Source organism: Rhinolophus hipposideros (genome assembly GCF_964194185.1).
Source record: "Rhinolophus hipposideros genome assembly, chromosome: 11".
Classification (NCBI taxonomy): domain Eukaryota; kingdom Metazoa; phylum Chordata; class Mammalia; order Chiroptera; family Rhinolophidae; genus Rhinolophus; species Rhinolophus hipposideros.
Window position 1 is genome coordinate 8,493,074 of NC_138057.1, and position 21,763 is coordinate 8,514,836.

The 21,763-nt window shown below is 39.4% G+C and overlaps 1 protein-coding gene across 2 annotated transcripts in view; it reads right to left on the reverse strand.

Moving 5' to 3' along the window:
- Window positions 1-4,176: 4,176 nt before the first annotated feature.
- The window catches only part of SLC35D2 (solute carrier family 35 member D2), a 39,777-nt gene continuing 22,190 nt past the window's right edge, over window positions 4,177-21,763 (reverse strand). For both annotated transcript variants that reach the window (XM_081065146.1, XM_081065147.1), the window contains 6 exons: window positions 20,132-20,234; window positions 18,723-18,815; window positions 15,218-15,285; window positions 8,028-8,106; window positions 6,960-7,042; window positions 4,177-6,329 (listed from right to left, as the gene is read on the reverse strand). In XM_081065146.1, the coding sequence (XP_080921272.1) occupies window positions 6,227-6,329; window positions 6,960-7,042; window positions 8,028-8,106; window positions 15,218-15,285; window positions 18,723-18,815; window positions 20,132-20,234 (529 nt within the window). In that variant the 3' untranslated portion in view covers window positions 4,177-6,226. The remainder of the gene's footprint in view (window positions 6,330-6,959; window positions 7,043-8,027; window positions 8,107-15,217; window positions 15,286-18,722; window positions 18,816-20,131; window positions 20,235-21,763) is intronic.

Below are 21,763 nucleotides of genomic sequence, written 5' to 3' on the forward strand. Positions count from 1 at the left end.
GAAGTCAGAACACATGACTTCCCCAGCATCGAGGTGTGATAATAAGCATGAAGTACTGCCAACCAGGGAAGATCATCCAAGCCTCAGTGTTCAGAGTGTTTATTGTATCATAGCTTTTGATATCATGGCTCCGTTACCTAGGCATGACTGATTGCCCACATGGTGACCTCAGAGTCCAGGACCCAGACATCATCCACAGCTGACACCCTAAACCACATTATTGGTCTTTCTGGTGTGGTCAACACCCACTCAGCAAAGGCCGGCCCCCATTCAAAATCACATTGTTAGACTATCCAGTATGACCCACAGTGCCCAGACAAATGACGACATTTCTATCAGGCATAACATTCCAAGGGTTTAGGATGATCTCCCAGAAGTCAAGGGCAAAGCTAGATATCTTTTTGGATAAGGTTAAATTCTTTACTGCACAGACTTCCTCTTCTAGACAAACTCTCTGAGCCACCACTCTGGTGTTAGGCAGGCTGGTAGCCTCTGGTCTTGTCAGCTTTCCTCTCCCCAGCATGGAACCTCTACCTCTGCCCTAAGTGCTAGAATGATTGGAAAGCCAGTATTCTTGGCCTACTGCCCTGGGGTAGCACCTCTGTCCTATGGGCGGGGACTTGGTAGAGGGTGGCTCTATTTTTCAGCTGCACTCTCCAGTGATTGAGCCTCTTCAACTTGGGAGAGATGAGAAATGCTGGTGGCCTGCCCTTCCTAGTCACATATGGTGACCCCTGATTGGGAGCTGGGGAGGATGAGCCCCATGCTCTTGGCCACACCCACCTGGGATGGAGCCTCCCTTAGCTGAGCTGATGGAAGGGACAGGAAGGGTCGGGTCAAGGCTCCAATGCTGACTCCTACTGTTCTTATCAAGTTTTATTAGGTTTTCCTGAATCCCTGTTTCTTCATTTGCTACATAGCCTTAAGACGATTTCCAGAGACCTTAAATGGTTGTTTTTTTCAGTTTTCTCAGTTTGCTTCTTTCACTGGAGGGTGGGTCCAGAGCTCCTCATGCTGCCAACCCACCTTTTCATAGACTTTTAACATTACTCTCCAGGTAGGCAGTCACAGAATTTGAAAAATAAAGTTTGGTACTGTGACCTGGAGGGTCCACATCTCTGTTCTGATCTTTGAATGAGGATATGGCAGTGAAGCCTATCTACCCTGTCCCATTCTGTCTCTCTCTCTCTCTCTCTCTCTCTCTCTCTCTCTCTCTCTCTTGCTCGTTCGCTCGCTCGCTCGCTCGCTCTCTGTCTCTCTCCTCCAGCTGTTGCAAAAAAAATGCCCCTGGGCTCATCTATGTCCCTTCAGGCAGCAAACCTCCGCTGGTACTAAGACCAAAAATGGAACAATTTCTGAGAAAACATATTAACCTGGAATGTTCTCTTTCCCTCTGAGGCAGGAGTCCTTACTTCGTTCACTCAGTGCTGCGGACCACTATGTCAGACAAGGGATGGCTACAGCCTCCTTCTCTGAATAATTTTTAAATGCATAAAATACAAAAAATTATAAAGGAAACCAACTACAAAAAGTTATCACAATATTTTCTAAACATGACATACTAAAAATATCCTTTTTTATGAATATATGAAATAACAAAAACTAGTAGAGCCTCTAATAACTACCAGAATACTGAGTGGGGCATAAATGATGTTTTCTGCAAAAACTGTAATATTTCAACTTCTGTTGATAACAAAGTCACAAATACAGCTAGTACTGCTGTGGTTTTTGCCTATATTCAAATGAAAAGAAATGCTACATTTTTGGTTAGGGAAAATGAAGATGTGCTGTTTCCCCACCCAACTTCACCAGCCCCCTAAATTCTGTGAACCTGGGTTAAGAACCCTGGTTCTTAACTAAATGCATGGCCAGCACCCATAGCCCGGGGTAGGGCTTCTCAAATTGCTTGGGTTAAAATGCAGATTCTGATTCAGCGTGTGCACTCCAACATTCTGCATTTCTAACAAGCCCCCATGTAATGCTGAGGTTCTGGTCCAGGTAGCACACATTGAGGAGAAAAGATTCAGAGACTCTTCAACCTGGATGGAGGTGAAAGTTACAAGGCACAGGTGGCATTTTCTGTCCTTGGAAATCCCCAGGCATGGCTTGGGGACTTCATCCTAAAGGAGCATGCTGTCTTTTTCCATGTGCATCAGTATCAGAAAAGAAACGTGGAGATTCTGAGCTGCTGGCCCTTGGTTTTCCAAAAGCTACCACAGAGTAACAGCTACTGGTCAGCTAAATTGCTGATCCATTCACAGAATATAAAAATGACACAAGCCATAAAAATGACTCACCAAGAGTTAAAAGGTGAAATGATCATGCAAAAGGGAAAAAGTAAAGACTTGGAAGTTACTGACATATGTACCTTTGTCATTTTCCTGAGGGCACAGAAAATGAATATAAATAATAAAAAATATATAACACATTGTTATATAATATATAGTTATATAACAGATATAATATTTAATATAAACTTAGTCTCTAAACTAGGTTCTATTCTTTAAACAAACTCAGCTGTCACAAAACTCCAGTGCTTCTGTACTTATGTATTTAACATATAGAAACAATATTAACAGCAGAAAAAATCCAAGTTAACAAATGATTCACTGTTATTAGCAGTACAATAGCCAGAAGTAAGCGAAATATCAAGGCTATTAAACTAATTATCTTTGTCCCATCCAGAGTGGTTTTTATGATTTTTTTTTTTTTTTTTTTTTAGTAAGAAAAAAAAAATCTGGAGACCTGGGGCATTGGGCTACATTTCTTCAGCCTCCTTGGAGCTCATGGGTCCGTTTTGAACCACCTCTCTGCATCCAACATCCTCAGCTAACCTTAATTCAAAATCCAGATTGGAGCTGCCATCAATCCCACACCTCAAGAACCTGGTTTTTTAGAGATATAGCAGGAATTGCAATTTTCAACCCAGCTGCCAGGGCTGTTGGGCCGCTCTTAGGGTGCCCTCTGCTGGCCACAAATGAAAGCAGGAGAAGTCTTTCCGCACAGATAAAAGGGTCATTTAAAAAACGGTGAAGAAAGGTATTGGGGGTGATTGCAAAAGAAAAAAATTTCAGTAAGAACCCTCACTCCAGGCATCCTAGCTACGAAAACAAGATTGGCCATATTAAAACTTTAGAAAAACGCAAAAGCATCTTCCTTTAAAAATTCTAAGAATAAAAATTAGAAAAAAAATTTTTGGAAGAAAGCGAAAGCTTGCTTTTGTTTTGTCACTGAAAAAAGAAAGAGTTAATATTTACATTTTCCAAATCTTAGCATTTTTTACCTCTGGGTTTCAGAAATGATATTGATAATGAAAGAGCCGGTGGTTACACAACTTGGGAGCCCCAAGATCACACTGCTGAAGCCTCTCAAAAGTAAAAAGTAAACTGAAACAATAAAGAACTCCTACAACTCAACAACAACAACAACAAAAAAAAACAATTCAAAAAACAGGCAAAGCGCTTGATAGACATTTCTCTAGAAGACACACCAATGGCCAAAAAGCACATGAAAAGATGCCCGACATCACTAATTAGTGCACTGCAAATCCAAACTACAATGAGATACCACCCCATACCCATTAGGATGACTACTACAAAAAAAGAAATAGAAAATAAGTGTTAGGATGTGGAGAAATTGGAAACCTTGTGCACTGTTGTACAAGGAATGTAAAACGGTGCCTGTGATCCGTGTGATTGTGGAAAACAGTAATGAAGCCAAAATGATGGGGTTTGGAGAGCTTCCGGGGTGGTGCACACACCGACACGTGCTAGGAGAATGACGCTCCTGGAGAGGGAATGGACACTCCAAACCATTTCCCATACACCTTGTCCTACGCATCTCTTTTGGCTGTTTCTGAGTTATAACTTTTATAATAATAACCTGGTGATAGAAGGTAAGGCACTTCCCTGAGTTCTGTGAACTATTCTAGCAGATTATTGAACCTGAGGAAGGGGAAACCCCTGACTTATGGCTGTTTGGTCAGACGCACCAGTCACAACCTGGGACTTGGGATTGGCATCTGAAGTAGGGGGCAGTCTTTGGGCCACTGAGCCCTTGACTTTTGATGTCTGTGCTAACTGTGGTTAGTGTCAGAATTAAACTGCAGACACCCACTTGGAGTCCAGAGAGTTAAAGAACTGTTTAATGTAAAAAAACAAAAGACCTCACACATTTGGGGTCAGAAGTGCTCTGTGCATAGAGGAAACAAGTTTTATTTTAATATCCCCAAAGAATTTGAAAGCAGGATCTCAAAGACATAGTTGTACAGCCATGTACACAGCAGCACTATTCACAAATGGCCAAGAAGTGGAAGCAACCCAAGGGTCCACTGACATCCTGTCCATTGAACGGATAAACAAAGTGTGGTCTATCCATGGTGGTACATTATTCAGCCTTAACAAGGAAGGAAATTCTGACACATGCTGCAACTTGGGTGAACCTTGAGGACATTATCCTAAGTGAAAGAAAGACAAGACATTATCCTAAGTTAAAGAAAGACAGGACATTATCCTAAGTGAAAGAAAGACAGGACATTATCCTAAGTGAAAGCCAGCCACAGAAAGACAAATACTGTGTGATTCCACCTACATCAAATATCTAGAATTGTGAAATTCATAGAAATGGAAAGTAGAATGGTGGTTACCAGCGGCTATAGGGGGGAATTATTATGGTTTAATGGGTATAGAGCTTCAGTTTTGCAAGATGAAAAAGTTCTGGAAATTGCTTGCACAGCAATGTGAATATATTTAACACTATTCAACTGTACATTCAGAAATGATTAAGATGGTAAATTATATGTATATTTTAGAATTTAACAACATTATTTTGGGGGCAGCAGGATGACTCAGCTGGTCTGAACAACAAGGTTGCCGGTTCAATTTCCACATGGGATGGTGGGCTGCGCCCCCTGCAACTAGATTAAAAACGGGGACTGGACTTGGAGCTGAGCTGCGCCCTCCACAACTAGATTGAAGGACAACGACTTGGAGCTGATGGGCCCTGGAGAAACACACTGTTCCCCAATATTCCCCAATAAAATTTATTTTTTTAAAATTTGTTTTAAGTAAATTGAAACAGCACATCAACACAATCATTCCCTCATTTAGTGCTCTGCCCACACTGGCTCAGCCTCAAAAGTTTAGAAGTTAGAGTTGGCAGGGATTTGAAGATCTAGTTCAATGTTACAGCTTAAAATAATGGAGGCCCCAATGCACGGTGACCTGTGAAGGTCTCAGGGGGTTAGCAGTGAATACAGGACTAGAAGGAAAGCTCTTACCTCCCAGACTGGGGGCCTACCCTGCACCACCACCTGGATGGGAACAGCCCAGTTCTTGATTGGGAGAGTAATATAACTCCCATCACCCAGGCTCCTGCCCCATACACCACAGGTCTGGGAGGTTAGGCAGGCTTAGAAGGAAACACACCTTTGGTTAAAGTCCACCTGATCTGAATTCCATAGCCCCCTGAACAACCTGTACGGAGATGAGGAGAGCAATATGACCTATTTTGACAGGGCACACTGTCTTGATGTTCCACTGAATTATTTTGTAATGTTTCCCAACACTAGCCTTCAAAAGATTATCACCCTTGAGAGCAGAGTGAAAAACTGACTTGCTGTTTTTCTCCCTGTCTATAATAATATCACAGTAGGAGGCAGGCATACAAATTATTTTTATTTTCCTCTGATGATTAGGAAAAGATACCAACATGTCAGACAAAATAAAAGCTAACAGATAACTACTGGCAGTTAACTGGCTAATTTTATTGAAAATAAAGATATGTCTGTTTAAACTGCAAAAGTGTTCTTACTGGCACTTTGCTTTGGCTGGGACCTTTGAAAGCAAGGCGAAGGTGCTGATACAAAAATAATCTCCCTCACAGCATCGACCTTGTACCCCGTCTTAAGCACACGCAGTACCAGTGAACAGCAGCGCAGACTCGGAGGCACAACCGACCGCTCAGGAGCCCTGGAAACAATCCTTTGAACCAATGGCTTATGTTGAGAAGATTCCCTTCCGGCTGGTAAGGCTCTGCCCGAAGACATTTCTCAGGGCGACGATGGCTCCGATGTGTAGTGACATGTGAGGTAGATTCTCTTTGCATTGTGCAGACACTCCTGTGCCTGCCTTAACCAGGAGGGGTGGTCCCGTGTCCCATTCTTCATTCTGGGAATATCCCCCTTCACCCCCCGACTGCAGGTCAGTCTGCAATTCTGCCCCAGAGTCTAACTCTTCGAATCTGGAGGGATGTTTTCTTCGTCCACAGGTTGTTTAGGTTTTAACTGGCTGCTCAGCGTTAAAAAGGAATATCTCAAGCCCCCTGCCATGCTGAAAGGAAGGAAAAAAAGAGTGAAAATAAAGAAACCCCATAGGTGGTACCACCAGCAATTGCTGCCATCTTTATAAATACAGTCAACTTAATTTATCGGGAATTACTGAGCCCCCCTTTTTCTCAACTTTGTGGATTATTTGATAAAAATTACCCCTCTCATTTTACAAATCTTTTGGAGCAGAAAGAAGAGTAGAGCAAATCTAATACAGAAACTTAGAAAATAAGCACTTGGTTATTACTGAATAAACTATACATTATTATCTTAAAAGTAGTGTCCCGTGTCTGGGACCCCAAAACGCCTTTTAAATATATCTTAGTCACTCCTCTCAATATCCTTAGCATATGGCACTTTGATGGAGCACAAGTTTAATGAGGTCCATTTCCCAAGAGGAAGACAGAGAACTTAAGGGACTTTTCTGTGAGGAAGACACAGGAATTAAATTCCGATCTCAGTTGCTTGCATTTGCATTACTCACCTTCCCATGATCGATGAACTGAGTGATTCAAGGAAAACTATCTTAGAAACTGTAATGTCAAAACAACTGTTCTTTCACTTATAACATGTTAATCAGACTTCTAAAAATTCATATTTTGTGAAAACGAGTTCATTTAAAAATCCCACTTACCAAATATTTAACCCTACAAAGTTCAACACAGAGAAAATGTAGTCTCCACCAACTAACATCCCAATGTAGGCAATGGATACATTCTGTAGAAAAAGAGAGGATTCATCATTTTAAAAGTAAAGGATTTAGGGAGGAAATACATGTATAAGATGAAATCTGAAACTAAATATTTGGGTTACTTTGCACAGACTTGTACATAGTAACTGTTCACAGGATGTTGAATGAATGAGTAAAAAAAATTACATAAGGCTTTGTAAGAAATGAAGTAAACTATAGCATGATAATCACAGAAAACTGCATTATTCATGCCCCCTTCCAGTTCATACACAGGAAAAAGATGTAAGAGCTGAGCTATAATCAGCTTTCCAGATCCCATCTCTTTACCATCACTAGGTAGTGCATTTTAGTCATATTGATCCTAAACTTGAACAGATTAGAGACATCCAATAAATTCCAAGCAGTACTCCGTCCAGTGTGTTCTGAGGCCTCTGGGCAGCCAACAGACCAGCCCACAGTGGAAGCTCGTAGTTTTTCTTACTCACTTGAAGAGTTCATGTGAATAGAAAAACAGAGCAACTGTAGAAGAGAACTCAGAACACCCTACCCGCCTATTCACTCCTTGTGTGAATTTAAATACACACACACACACACACACACACACACACCAATCCATGAATTTATTACCTTATAATTGAGCATATGTCTAAATTGAAACAGTTCTTCACAAGTATTCCCTTTCTTAGTTGGCAGATTCTCTCAGAGAACCAAATTGCTGAAATTTGGAATTTTTTTCATCTTTGCCACTTCCTTTTCCCAGCCCATCCCCTCCCACCACCCCCAATTTAAAAGTCATAATTTGTTCTCCTTTTTAAATTAACTAGTCCTCTCTGTCTTACAGATTAGATCAGATGTACAAAAGAGTCACTGAGATGCAGCTGACAACTGTCCCATGCCTCCATCCTTACCAGCACTGCTAACAATAAAATGAAACTCAGCTTCTTTCGTACAAACTGGATTCACAGTCAACTCCCCAGTGGGACTGTGCAGCCCAAGGCCTGACCCACTTACCTTGATGGCTCCAACCACCGCCGTCGTCAGGGCCGAGTTGTAGTAACTGCACAGCACCGTGGAGTACATCAACAGAAACCTGGGCGAGGAAGCAAACACTGGAGTGCGTGCCTTACAGGGCTGGGTAATAACAACAGACCTCTCATGAAGAGTCAGTGAGTGACCCATGCAGGAGTACTTTAAACAAATAAGAAAGAAAAACAAACCATGAAGATTCTGTAACCTGCATCTTAACACATCTCCTTTTTAACTCTGACTTTTTTCAGGAAAATGGTCTAGTCGTGCATTCGCCAAACTTTCTACCTTAGGTGTCCCTTCCATTGTGCCTGCCCCTTTCCCACTCGTGTTTCCTTGGAAAGGTGGTAAGGACAATGAGGTTTTTAAAATCATCCGAAACCTTTCATTTAACAGCTATGTCACAACACTGGTTTGTGATCCTCTCTGGGCATCAGAACCAGCGAGTGCACTTTGAATACAATGATGCCCAGAACAGTCTGTCTTTCAACTGGTCTGAGGTGGGGCCCCAGCTGTCGGCAGCATCAAAGCTCCACAGATGACTGTGCTGTGCCGCCAGCGCTGAGAACCTCTGGTGTCTCCGAAAGGAAAAGCAACTGAGTGATTGCTGCCTTTGGACAAAGGAGACTGAAATGAATAGACTGCCCGTGTCACTAATACTCCTGAACCCTATTAACAGTGAATTCAACAGGATTCAATACTGACCAGTATTTTGACACTTATTTGTCAACAAAATGACTACAGAATTGTGACCAAGCACCAGACAAAAAAATATACACACCCAGGAAAAAATATAGAATCCAATCAGAGATAAAGAAATATGTTCCTTTCAATCAAGTAGTGAAGAAAATTAGCTTCAACCTAAGTGGGGCACAAAGTACAATCTACCCAAATCAGTGATTAAATATGGAAAGAGGTAACAATCAAAACTTGTTGAGGATGAAATGGGAAAGGTACAGAGAGAGCATAAGGTGTGTTGAATTTTAAAGCAGCAGTTAGCAGGCAGGAGCATGGACGCCCCCACTGACAGAGCAGAGGGAACCAGAGGCCAAGAAAGGGCTTAGCCTGTGCACCTGGCCTTAGGTAGACAAATCCCGTGGGAATTTAGTGCTCAGTTTGTGGTCTAGGCCCAAATCTCTCATTGTTAGTAACAAAATCACAATCATAAATCAACACAGTAACTGCTTTTGGCCTGAGTGTGTTTATTACCAGGAATGGTATAGAAAAAAAAATTAGAGATAAAGTACATCAAGCTTTACTGTAAAATTGAAGGATAAATTCAATTACAATCCTAAATTTTGTAATCTTCAGAATAATGTGTCTTTGTTATTAAGGTAATTACCACAATTTGATAAGTTAGAGAACCCAACATCTCAGCCTTTGTGGTTTTAATGTGAAATGTGCAATTGATATTAGACTTGCAATCTTCATTTGAAAGGAGTATGAGTCTGAGTAAGTTGCTATACAGTACTTGAATGTTTAAAAGAATCTGATTTACCACATTTCCAAGTTTGGTTTATTAGATTTCAAAGAGCTCCCTAAGTGTGTAAAACACTCTGGCTCATTAGCTTTGCTAGGGCCTCATTAGAGCTTAGAATTACTGGGGGAAAAGATCATGCAAATCACATTTGTAAATACGGCTTAAAATGTTTAAATTTTTTTTAATTCCCTAAGTTGTAAATGGGACTAATTTACAGTAAATTGTTTAGGAGATTTTAATCAGTTAAATTTGAGTTAAACCATTAATCAAATAATGAAAGTAAATATTCTCATGTATATGCAAAAATTACTGGCTTTATAAACAGAGCAACAGTATTTATATATTAAGGCTTAAGAAAATCTTTTTTTCTTAATTTTTACAATTTTAATAAATTCAATATTAATTTAGAGCCCTGAGGAACTATAAATAATCCCATTCATGCATAAAATGAAAAGATTACCAAACTCAGCATGATATTACTGAGTGCCCGCTCTGCTTGGCCTGGGTTGTAAGAGTACATTACCTACAGCAGCTACTCTGGAGCTCAGAGTTTAATACAATAATGGAAATTACAGCTCAGGGGAGAGGACCAACCCAAATTAGGGGACACAAAGAAGCTGCCAGCAGGCTTCCTCAGCTGGAGTAGAGCCTTAAACTCAGGACAATCATGGATGTTCTTCATTTTTGCTTAAAAATTCTTACTCTGGGGTTCCAATAATGCAACATTTTACTACATTTTAGTGAAAACACCTTGGCCTGCATTCAGAATTTGCAGATAACTTGGATCTAAGATACCAATACCTATGAGTGTGGGCGACTAGGACATTCACTCACCAGCTAGCTGGGCTGAGCAGGGGAGAAGCCCTGCTCGCTAACGTCCTGGGTGTGTCTGAAATAGCAGCAGTCCTCCTAGGTAATAAACACATGGCGTCCAGACAGAAAGGCTGCACTTCTTAGTATAACCACTAGGTGTCCCCAAAGAGGGTAAATATAAAACCACGAAGATCAAAGTATGTATTAAAATTTTTTTCCTAAGAAATATAGTGTATTTCTATATGCAAATAAGTACCAATGCAGTCCTTTAGCGAAAACCAAGGTTCGGAACTAAAAGAACCTCCATTAACTCAGCACAAAGGAAACCACATCACTTTTAACACCAAAAATCTCAACTTTCACGTGACAGTTTTGATTTTAGCACCTGTGGATTAATAAAATGAAAAGATAATTTAAACGCATTGCAAATACTCAGTAGCTTTATGCCATTCTGCATTTTTAAATCATATATCACCTGTGTACATTTGAAAAATAATAGCACATACATGTGATACACAAATGTGTATCACATTCAGATAGCAGATGCCAGCTACACATTTTGGATTATAGGGCCCAAGGGATGGAGGTGCCCATACGGAAACCCCCGGATCAGAGCCCCTGCTCAAACTTTCTTCCTGTTTCTGAAAATGACACACCAGAAAACCTGATTTACCCAAACTGGCCTGGCACACTTGTGGCAGTCACAAACAGAATTCAAATGACCTCATTTACAAGCTGTTCCTGGTTTCCAATCCATGCACGTACATATACAGAAATTCAACACAAATGTTCAAATAATAAAAGGCCACTTTTACACTCCTTCCACCATCCACAATAGTACCCCAGCACATTACTCTTATAATTCCAGGTTTCAAAGAATTTCCAGAATTCTCGTCTTATCCATCTCTGGTGAGAACTCACACCAGCCCGGGCCTCAATAGTATGCAAGGATGCTGAAGTCATGCTATAAATACAGTCAATCTTCCTAGAGCACTGATTATTACACTAAGACTTGGTTTGCTGGGAAATAACGGGAATACCTGCCGTCTATAAAGGTCCTATCACACCTCTGCCCAGACAGCCACAGAATCCTGTTTTCTCTTGTAAGCTACATCTCAGCAGTATCAGTGAAAGTTCAAAGAATGGGACGTTTTTATCCTCTGAGTAGGGAAATTTGATACCTTTGTGTTTTTATTAAAGAATGTATTACTGCTTCAGTGGGATTAAAGGGTCGTTACTGGCGCAGACACAGTCTAGGATAATGGCCTCTGAGGCCTGGGGGCTGGTGCCGGCCACTGGTATGAAGGAACCAGAACCTGTCATTTCTTGGCAAGATTACAAAAGATATAGAGCTAGTTTTTTAAAACTCCAGCTCGTCAACTTAAATTCCCATCTATATTTTACCTTTGCCTGCATTAAATTATCTTAACTCCCACAATCCAGTTACCTTCCTGAGACAATCTGACGCCATCATATGCTTTATTTACGAACTCCTGATTACAAATGCATAGCATTTCTTAAAGCTGAGGCTTTCTCAAAAAAATAATAATAATAATTAAAAGTCTCTCCTTTTCACCATTCTATTGACTTTTAACATACATTTTTAAAGTGTTATAATCTTTAATTATATTTTCAATTTGAAATAGAGGTTTGGTGGTTGGAAAAAGCAAGTTTGAAATACAAACTTGAAAGCAGTGAAAATAAGGATAAAGCTGAGCGTCAGAGTCCTCTGCAGTCAAGGGTTGGATGTGCATTAGGACTATGCATTAGTCCTGAGACCTCCCTGAGAGAAGGGACAGCCTGAGCCCAGAACCAGCCATTCTGAAAACGAAGGATTTGCTCAGAAGCTTTCAATGGCGTCTATTACCACGAAGGATACTCATAGTGTCCTTTGAGTGAGAAAATGCAAGAAAGCAGTATTCTGAAAAATCCGCCATGCCCAAATTAAAGCTTCTTTCTACAGCAGTTTCAGAATTAAAACTTGACCACTGAAGGTAAAAGTACACAAAACAGAAGAAAAAATGTTGAAACCATGGCTATAGGTAGAACCAAATCTGTCTGAGGTAAAAAGAGGACAGCCAAAGAGACATCAAGAAACATAAATATTAATAATAATAACAAAAATAACAGTTAACACTTATTGAGCATTTTCTATGTGTCTAGCACTCATCTAAGAGCTCTTTACTCAATCAATTCATATAACCCCACCTTATAGATCAGATACTTTAGCTAGTCGTTCCCATTTTACAGGTAAGGAGATTGAGGCTCAGAGAGGTTAAATAACTTGTCCAAGGACCCAGAGCTAATAAGTGGCAAAGCCAGGATTCAACCCAGACCACCTGATTCCAGAGTTCAGGCACTTAACTGTTGGAGTGCCATGGTTTTAGTGTCCTCAATAGACCCACTTAAAAAACAGAGACCTACCAAGTTTTCATCCTTAAATTTAATGTTACTGATTTCATCATTTTTATTGATTTCTTTATAATTTCTATGCCTTTAGGACACTTTCATTGGCAAAGTGACTACTGATAAAATAATATATTATGAACTTTCAGCAAGATAGCATTTGTTTTCTAGAAAGCACATCATTAAATGGAAAACAATGCATGAAGTTGTACACAGATGAAGCCAAGCCTCTCACAGCCAAGCCCCAGAGAGTGGCAGCTCACATCGAGGCGCTGCCCTCACTACATCATTCATTGAAAACAGCTGGTAGCAGAGGGTTTACTTCTTGATTTCCTTCATGGAGTGGTTAAAGGGTAAAGTACAAGCAAAAAAAAAAAAGAAAGAAAAAAAAGAAAACAAAATCAGTATCTCATCAAGTTATAACAACATGAGAAAAGACTTTAAAACTTGGCTCTGCTGTCACAGGGCTTATGCAGGGAAAGGTGCTGGTTTGAGTTTGTGTGCTATGGGTTGAATTTTTCTTTTTTTTTTAATTGAAGAAGGAAAAAAGATAGTTTGACAAAGGGTAACTCACAAACATGGCTTAGATTATTTTTCTTTTCAAAGTCAAATGTTCTCAGTCAACAAATGGGAAGACTACAAATCTCTTACTAAACTTGTGCTTCCAACAATGGCTGCCTAAGTACTTTTAGTGCTTAGTACTCTCCCACTGCAGAATAGCCAATGCCTGGAAAGGACACATTATTTGAGAGATTGTTAGTCTTGAAAAAGGCACCAATAGTGGTCCAAAATCCCCCTTTTGGAAGAGGGGGAACTGGATACAGAGTAGTAAGAATTCAGGGCCAGGCAAGGGTCAGAGCAGCAGGCAGTTGGAGCAGGCTCAGGTTACCTCTGAGCAGAGGCCGTGGCAGAACAGCACTCCCTGGAACCTGGGCCTTCAGTCAAACTCCAGGTGGAAAAGACCACGGTAGCCGAAGATCGCAGGCTCCCAAAAAGGCCGGACATTGTCCGGGTCAGGACTAACACCTAGCTATCAGCTAGAGCAAAATCAATTTGTTCCTATAGGAAAGTTTCTCAAATTCCCAATTTTAGCCCACAGGACTGATTAAGATTACGCAATATGCTCACAATCACAAGTCACCAAACACACAAGAAAACAAACCATAATGACAGTCACAAACTACATATGTAGTCAAAAAAGTACATATTTAGATTCTCAAGAACTGCAGATACTGGAATCATCAGACACAAAATATAGAATAGCTATGCATGTACCATTTAAAAAAATAAAAGCTACAGTCACAAAGATCACCAATAAAAGAATGTTAAGAATAAGCAAATACGTTTGAAAAAAATTGCGAAACTTTTACAAATAAAATATAAAATTATTAAAATCAAAAACTGCATCAACAGGTTAAACATGAAATCAGACACAGCTAAAGACAGAATTACTGAATTGGAGGATATACATAATATTTTTTACTGTATGTGACTACATTACTATAATTATTATCCAGTTTGAGATTTAAGTGTTGATCAAAGAAATCATGAGTTGTCTTAGTTCATTTACACATAATTAAAATTGTAGCATTCATGGTTTTAAAAAATGAGGGGGAAATTCACCTTTCTTCACAGGAAAAATCTTTTGATAAGTAATTCCATGAGACAATTATTCAAAGACCCTTTTGTATGGAATAAGACAGGTGCTTGTGCAAACCTGGAGCCCAGCCCAGAAAGGACAGTCCAAAGACTTCAAACAGTGATTGTCTCTGGAGAGGAAAACTGCAGTGCTGCAGGGAAGGAAAGAAGGAACAGTGAAAAAATAAAGAAAGGGAAAAAGGAAGGGAGGAAGGGAGATAAAGGGGAAAGAGGGAGGGAGGAATGAGGGTGGCTTGTGTTCCCTGTGCATTCTTTTGCAGCTTTTAGATAATTTACTATTTGCATGTATATTATCTATTCATGAAGTTTGGGGAACACAAAGTTTGGGGAACACAAAAAAAAAAGAAAACACAAGCTGCAAGGTCTCTGACAGGAAGACAGACCTAAGGAAAATTTTAATATCAAAAGCCTAAAATTATCGGACAGTATAAATGGCCTCAACATCTCTCCTCAGAAATTTCCCTAAATATAGCAGGTGCAGCACTACAGAAAACGATTGTCATTTTCACATATTTATGTGAGGTGGGGATCTTGGGAAACTTGGGTAATTGTGAGAAAGACAACATGGTACTGAATTTGACATGTCAGCTGACCTCAAACTAACTTTCAGGAATCAATAGGCAACATCATTTTGAAGTAGAATGTGACATTCAGCAACGGTCATAGTCCTCTCCTCTGCAGGGATTCTTTCCAAAGAAAACTGGAGAAGCACAAACAAAGGGATTTTGACAGAGCAGAGCAGACAGATCGTATATTCTGATTTCACTTGTTAGGAGATACCATAAACCAAAGCTTGTACTTATTTATGGTTTCTTACCCCAAAAAACAGGAAAGAAGAAACTGCATGATAAATAGAACATCCTTCCATTGGTTAAATTCAGTAGCCTATTATCAAAAAGAAAGAAAACAAATGGTTAGATTAGTAATATTGCAATTTAAATCTATTGGTTTAACCAAATTGTGTATTTTATTTAGTACAGGAACTACTCTCCCAAACAAAAAATACAATTTAAAAAATTGAAGGTAATATCAGTTGTGCTTTGTTGGGCAAATTATTTTTCCTCTGTGAACCTCAGGTTCATTTTAGAAGGTGAGGATTATTTTTTTAAACTTCCTCAAAAGACCAATGTGAGGATTTAATGAAATTGTTTCGAGCCCTGTGGGTGGCAAGAGTCAAATGAGAGCTATTGTTCCTGTGGCTATCATTAAATCTTTACTAAAATTGTAGACACAATTCAGGGTTAGGTTAGAAAAAAGTTTATTATATAAAAAAAAAAAAAGTTTATTATAAAATTAATAATGTTGGCAAGACTAAGAAAAACTTTAAATTCATAAAATGCTTTCAAGAACGTATAAATGCTTAGGAAGTATCGGGAACAAATAAGTAGTTATTTGCTATTTACAAAGCCATAAAGTAATTCAGTAGGGGTGTTGGTAGACAGAGAAGTTTAAGACTCAGTTTCTGCTCTTAGTCCCTAGCTGAGAAAATAAAATTATTCCTCTTGAAATGATAGGTAATAATATAAAGGAGTCTTTTGTTCATGATGTGTTTCTTGCTGCCTCCAAAACTGATTTTAAGGTGATTCAAGATTACACATAAGAATGTGCTGCAAAATGTGATTAAATATAAGTTCTATTTGCTTTCTGTTAAGCAATACTTTGTTAGCCAAGTTTTAGTAACTCAATATGTTTAAAGTTATTTAAATCTTAAGTTTATACTTCAAATTTTTTAAACCAATTAAAATGGAATTCTCTTGTCTGATTAGTATAACCTTGTCACACTTTATTATACTTGTTTCATTAGTAATACTTTACCCACCTCTCTTATCAAAAAGATACATATTAAACGTTGATTTATTGCTGTAACTGGTTGCTGGATACCTGGGGTTTGCTATACTATTCTCTCTCCTTCTGCATAGGCTTGAAAGGTTCCATCTTAAAACTTTTTTTTTAAATGCTTGTGAAAGAAAAAATATGAGTATAAATCTGTCATATTGCTAAGCCCCAAGCCAATCAAAGAGGCAGAAACCATCTGACAGTTGATACCAGGGCCAAAGATCAAAACCAAACAAAAACTCTGGTAAACACTCTGTGTCTGAAAGTCAAATAAAAATGGGAATAGGTGAAAACCATATGCCCCAAACTTTAAAGCAAGGGTAGGAAAACATTTATGCACTCAAAGAACTGCAAGTATTTATGAAAACAGTAAATGAAAGCTATATATTCCTGATACCACATAAACCATTGAGGGGAACAGAATAATTTTCATAAAAACATTTGGATTCTTTGCCAACTTAAATTTTGACAGATTTTAGTTTTATTTTGTTTCTTTAATAATGATAAGGCTGTGCAGGTGACATTTTAAAAAATAACATAGCACGATATTTATTTTAAAACATAGAAAATAATCAAATACTTCTTCCTTTACTTTTATTATTATAAAAATATGTTGGAGTGTGAATCTTTTTCATTTTTGCATTTATGGATTTTTTAATCAGAAAAAAGTCCTATTATTTATCCCTGTTCATCAACAGTAATACTCTAAATGTACTTTGGCAAATTGCCAGTTATAAAAACAGTCACGGGGATGTAAAGTACAGTGTAGGGAATATAGTCAATAATGCTATAATAACTATGTATGGTGTCAGGTGTGTACTAGACTTATAAATTATATAAATGCCTAATCACTATATTGTATACCTGAAATTAACACAATATTGTATGTCAACTGTAACTGAAAAAATGTTTTAAGTTTAATAAATTAAAAAAAATAATTTAAAAAAATGTCCTTTGAACCTATGATTCAATGATTCAAATGATTAAAGAAAGTTCACCCACTGAGTGCTTTCCAGGGGCCAAATTTGTTAACAGTCACTGGCTGTTAATCAGAGATAGAGTCGAGGTGCTGTGAGCAGACCTACTGACTGCAAGTCCAAGGTCCAGGAGTAAAACCCCCAGTGCAGTGACTCACACACTGAGTTCTAACATAATCTCTGACCCTTGTCAGTCAACATAATCTTTGACCCTCTCCAGTGACTCATCAAAATGCTCCTTCCACTGATAAGAGAAGTTAACATCTCTCTCTAATTCATCCGTGAACTTCCAGTACAACCAAACCAAACTTGGCAAGTAAAATGCAATTTTGTATTGCAGATTAACACACCTATGTACAGAAATTTTCATCTTTATTGTATCTGGTTAACAATCTAAGATGGAGGCAGCCATGGTTAAAAGTGACAAACTGGAAGAAGTTTGTCCTAATTCAGTAGTGGGGAAGGAAAAAATTTTCCTCTACCCTCAAGGTTCTTTTGGCTGGTCTGATAATCAAATAGACATGAAACAAGGTTAGCAAGATAAAATAACTATATTTCATACATCTGTATATATGGGCACCCCACATATGAGAGAGTCTGAGATCCCACATACATGAGAGGTTCAGAGATAGAAAGAGGGATTAGATATATAAGATATTCTGAGCTAGAGATGAGGTAATGTGCCTTGAGCTTCAAATGGTCATTGGAGGATGATAAGAGGAGCAGGTGGGGGCCAGCGCGGTGGCTCAGGCGGTTGGAGCTCCATGCTCCTAACACCGTAAGGCTGCAGGTTCGATTCCCTGATGGGCCAGTGGGCTCTCAACCACAAAGTTGCCAGTTCAATTCCTGGAGTCCCGCAAGGGATGGTGGGCAGCGCCCCCTACAACTAAAATTGAACATGGCACCTTGAGCTAAGCTGCCTCCGGGATGGCTCAGTTGGTTGGAGCGCATCCTTTGGCCCCCTGCAACTAGCAACAGCAACTGGACCTGGAGCTGAGCTGCGCCCTCCACAACTAAGACTGAAAAGGACAACTTGCAGCTGAACGGCACCCTCCACAACTAAGATTGAAAGGACAACAACTTGACTTGGAAAAAGTCCTGGAAGTAAACACTGTTCCCCAATAAAGTCCTGTTCCCCTTCCCCAATTAAATCTTTAAAAATAAAAAGTTCTTTATAAAAAAATAAATAAATAAATAAATCCCCTTCTACATTAAGTAGTTTTCCCAGGCTCTCCACATCAGCCAAGGTTAGTGAGACTCAAACTCAGATTTTTATTGTTGCTTTCCAAAGAGGTTCCAGTCCAGAGTTCTTGTGACAACTTCCTGCCACTTCCCACATGTCTAACGGTAAATGCCAATGAAAGGAGAGCTCCAAAGGTATTGCTGGGGATATCAAACATCTTGCTTTCATGGAATCCTAGTTACCTTTACACTTTTTATTTCAGTGAGTACCAAAGGTTAATATTAAAATTGTAAAAGACTGCTACGTAATAACTGTCATCCGCTCACCTGTTGAAAGTCTCCGGTGAAGACACTAAGGATAAGGGTTGGGATAATCATGAAGCAGGCATTGTAAAAAAGCACTCCATATTTCCCTAGCTCCTGCAAAAACAATGAAAACTCCATTTGATTCTAGAAACATGAAGCATCAGATTCCCTGGAGCCATTTATACAACCCTGTATGTATGCAGAGTTAGACTATGCATTCTGACCAACTCTGTATGGAATATTTTAGCACATTTCTGATGTAAAATGCTTCATTTCAAGTATACTGTGACCTCAGAAAAAAACATTTGTTTTACATAAAAACGACAGATAAAATGTGTGGAGATGGATGGCCACCGAGGTCCCACCCATCTTTAACATCCTAATTTTTTTTGAAAGCATGCCATTCAAAATGGGAAATCTGGAACAAAATAAAGAACATTAAAAATGTTAATATAAACAGAACTCCTTAAAAACATCTGTTCTTTCTATTAAAGAACAGCAGGGTTAAAACACCAGGTATCTCATTTTCTAATCTTGCATAAATTTACTTTTCATTAAAGTGGCTGCACCACTTCTCCACCACTTTCCATAAAGGAAAGTGACATATTGTGATTCTCAAAAGGCAACAAACCTGTTTTTGTAAAACTGCCACTATTAAAAAACAAATGGCTGCACAGAAAAAAGGAAAAAAAAAACGGTGCTGTTATAAAACAGCTCATAGAAATAAGCCTGTCCATCAGAGCGAACCGGTCACGCCACACAAAGAACTTGAAACAAAGAAACGTATGTCTAGCTCATCCTTGGGAGCTTCCAGAACAGCTGGGGTGGGGGTGAGGGTTGAGGGGGGCTCCACTTGCAGGCAGCAACTCAGAAGAAAAGCTCATCTGCCCACCAGCCCCTCAGGACAGTGAGAGGCAGTTACTGCATGACAGGATCTTATAAATTAATCTACTCCAGTCATCTCTTTCCACAGATGAGGAAACTGAGATTTGGAGACGTGAAGGCTCAAAGTCACAATGACCAGCAAAGAGCAAGCTTTGATCTGTAACCCACATCTCCAGACTCTCAAGCTGGAGGTGCTCTCAGAATACCCCTGACATGTCCTTGGTCACTGATGATGACAGTTAAAAAAAAAAACTTTTCATTTTAATTTGCCTTTCAAAATAATCCCCTTTTTATATATTGACTTTGTACCAAAAATAGTGGCATCTTTTCTCTTCCTATCTAGTTTTCACCCAAAACTTCACTAGACAAGGAGTAATAAGAAATTATAAAGACAAGATCATTGAATAGAAATTAGTGATTTGTAGATCATACTATGTAAATTAAATTACATGCCAACATTACAAATGCATTTTATTTTTTCCTGTTATTTCAGGGGACCAGATGAAAAAGCCTAAAAGCCATAGACAAGTGTGAAGATCTGGTACCTTTGGGTCAATTTTCTGTTTGGTATAAACTCCATTTGCTGCTGTGAAGATATCATTCAGGAATACAAAAATATAGCCTTCCAGGTTAAAAGCAAGGTCAGAACTGGGAGGGAGAACACAAAAGAGGATGATTATTCAGAAACTCACAACTTGGCCTTCAAGTCTGCCTGTTTCATCTTTCCCTAATCAAATCGGTTTGTGATGCTAGTAACGACCTTGCTCTGGCGTGTTTTCCTCCTCAGTGGTGGTGAATGGTTAATTCCTCTGCTTTGCCTCCAGAGAAAAAGAAAACCAGGCCATCAGGTGGCTTCAGCTCAATCATGAATGGCTTAAAACCAGAGGGACATTAACCATCTTCATTTAACTACAAAGCCATTTCTTTCACTAACTGATAAATTGGGGTAATAACTGGTGTGCCCTGCTTTTCTAAGGGGAGTGATTTGTCCAACACAGCCAGTGGCTTTGCTTATTGTGGTAAACAGAGCCATCCCGAGGGTCCAGCCCTGGGGGGAAAGCTGGGCAGTGACTGGAGGAAGAGGGGTGATTTGAGGTTTTGACACTTCCATCTGCTGCCCAGTCACATCCACCAGCACCCCCAATACCTTATCCAGCAAAAAGGCAAAGCAGGGATCCTTACTTCTCTGCAACTCCTCTAAGGCTCCCTGATTCCCCTTCTTTTGAAACATCTTCTCGTTAATTTCCACTCTAAATAAATAACACTCATATAAAAATGTATGGGGGGATAAGGCACAGGGAGGAGAGAGAGAATAACAGCTAAGGCAGGATATGATTCATCCACCTGCAGTTGACCTTGCAGACAGTACCCATGTCATAATTCATAAATAGACATTGTCAGGGAGGTTTCCTCGGCCCTCTTAGGTTCAGTGACTGGGGTCCTGCAAATTTAACTGACAATAGGCAGACTAATAGGAAACAAGGTACACAAATTGTAGGAAGGAGTTCACAGAGAAGTGATACTCAAATAAACTATTAATCTCTGGGGCTTATATACCATTTTAACAAAGAAGAGGGTTGGAGTTTTAAGGAACAAATAAATGACAGGAAAGGGACTATGAAGTATCTGGGGAAAACGAATGGAAGGTGAGGGTGATTTTCGGAAGGTCTGCTGATGCTGATTCATCTTGGTGCTGACTCTCCACCTAGTGTTAAGAACTGCCTTCCTGTTCGTGGTACAGGAGTGTGGAACACCTTCACAAAAGGAAATGTATGGTCTGCTTTTAGGCAGAAACGGGAAAACAGAGAATTCTTACATCTGTTGATTCTCAATCAGCTCAGAAGGATGCTTGTGCCAAAGCAGCATATTTGGGAGCAGCATATCCCAATCCTCCTCAATATCAAAATCAGATTATTTCTAGCCAAAGAGAAGGATGTAGGAGAGAGGCAATAACTGCATCAAAATCAGAATCTAAACCAGATTCTACGTGATTCCACTGGCATTATTATCTACAAATATATGTGTGAGAATGTAAATTAATTTTAGACCATCATAGACCAGAATTCTCTGGCTCACTCACAAAAATAGAATCTCTCAAAATAAGAGTTCTCCAAATCTCTTGCCTGCGCACATTTGGCTCAGAGCTTAAAACTTGGCAGTTCCCTAAAATGGCAAAG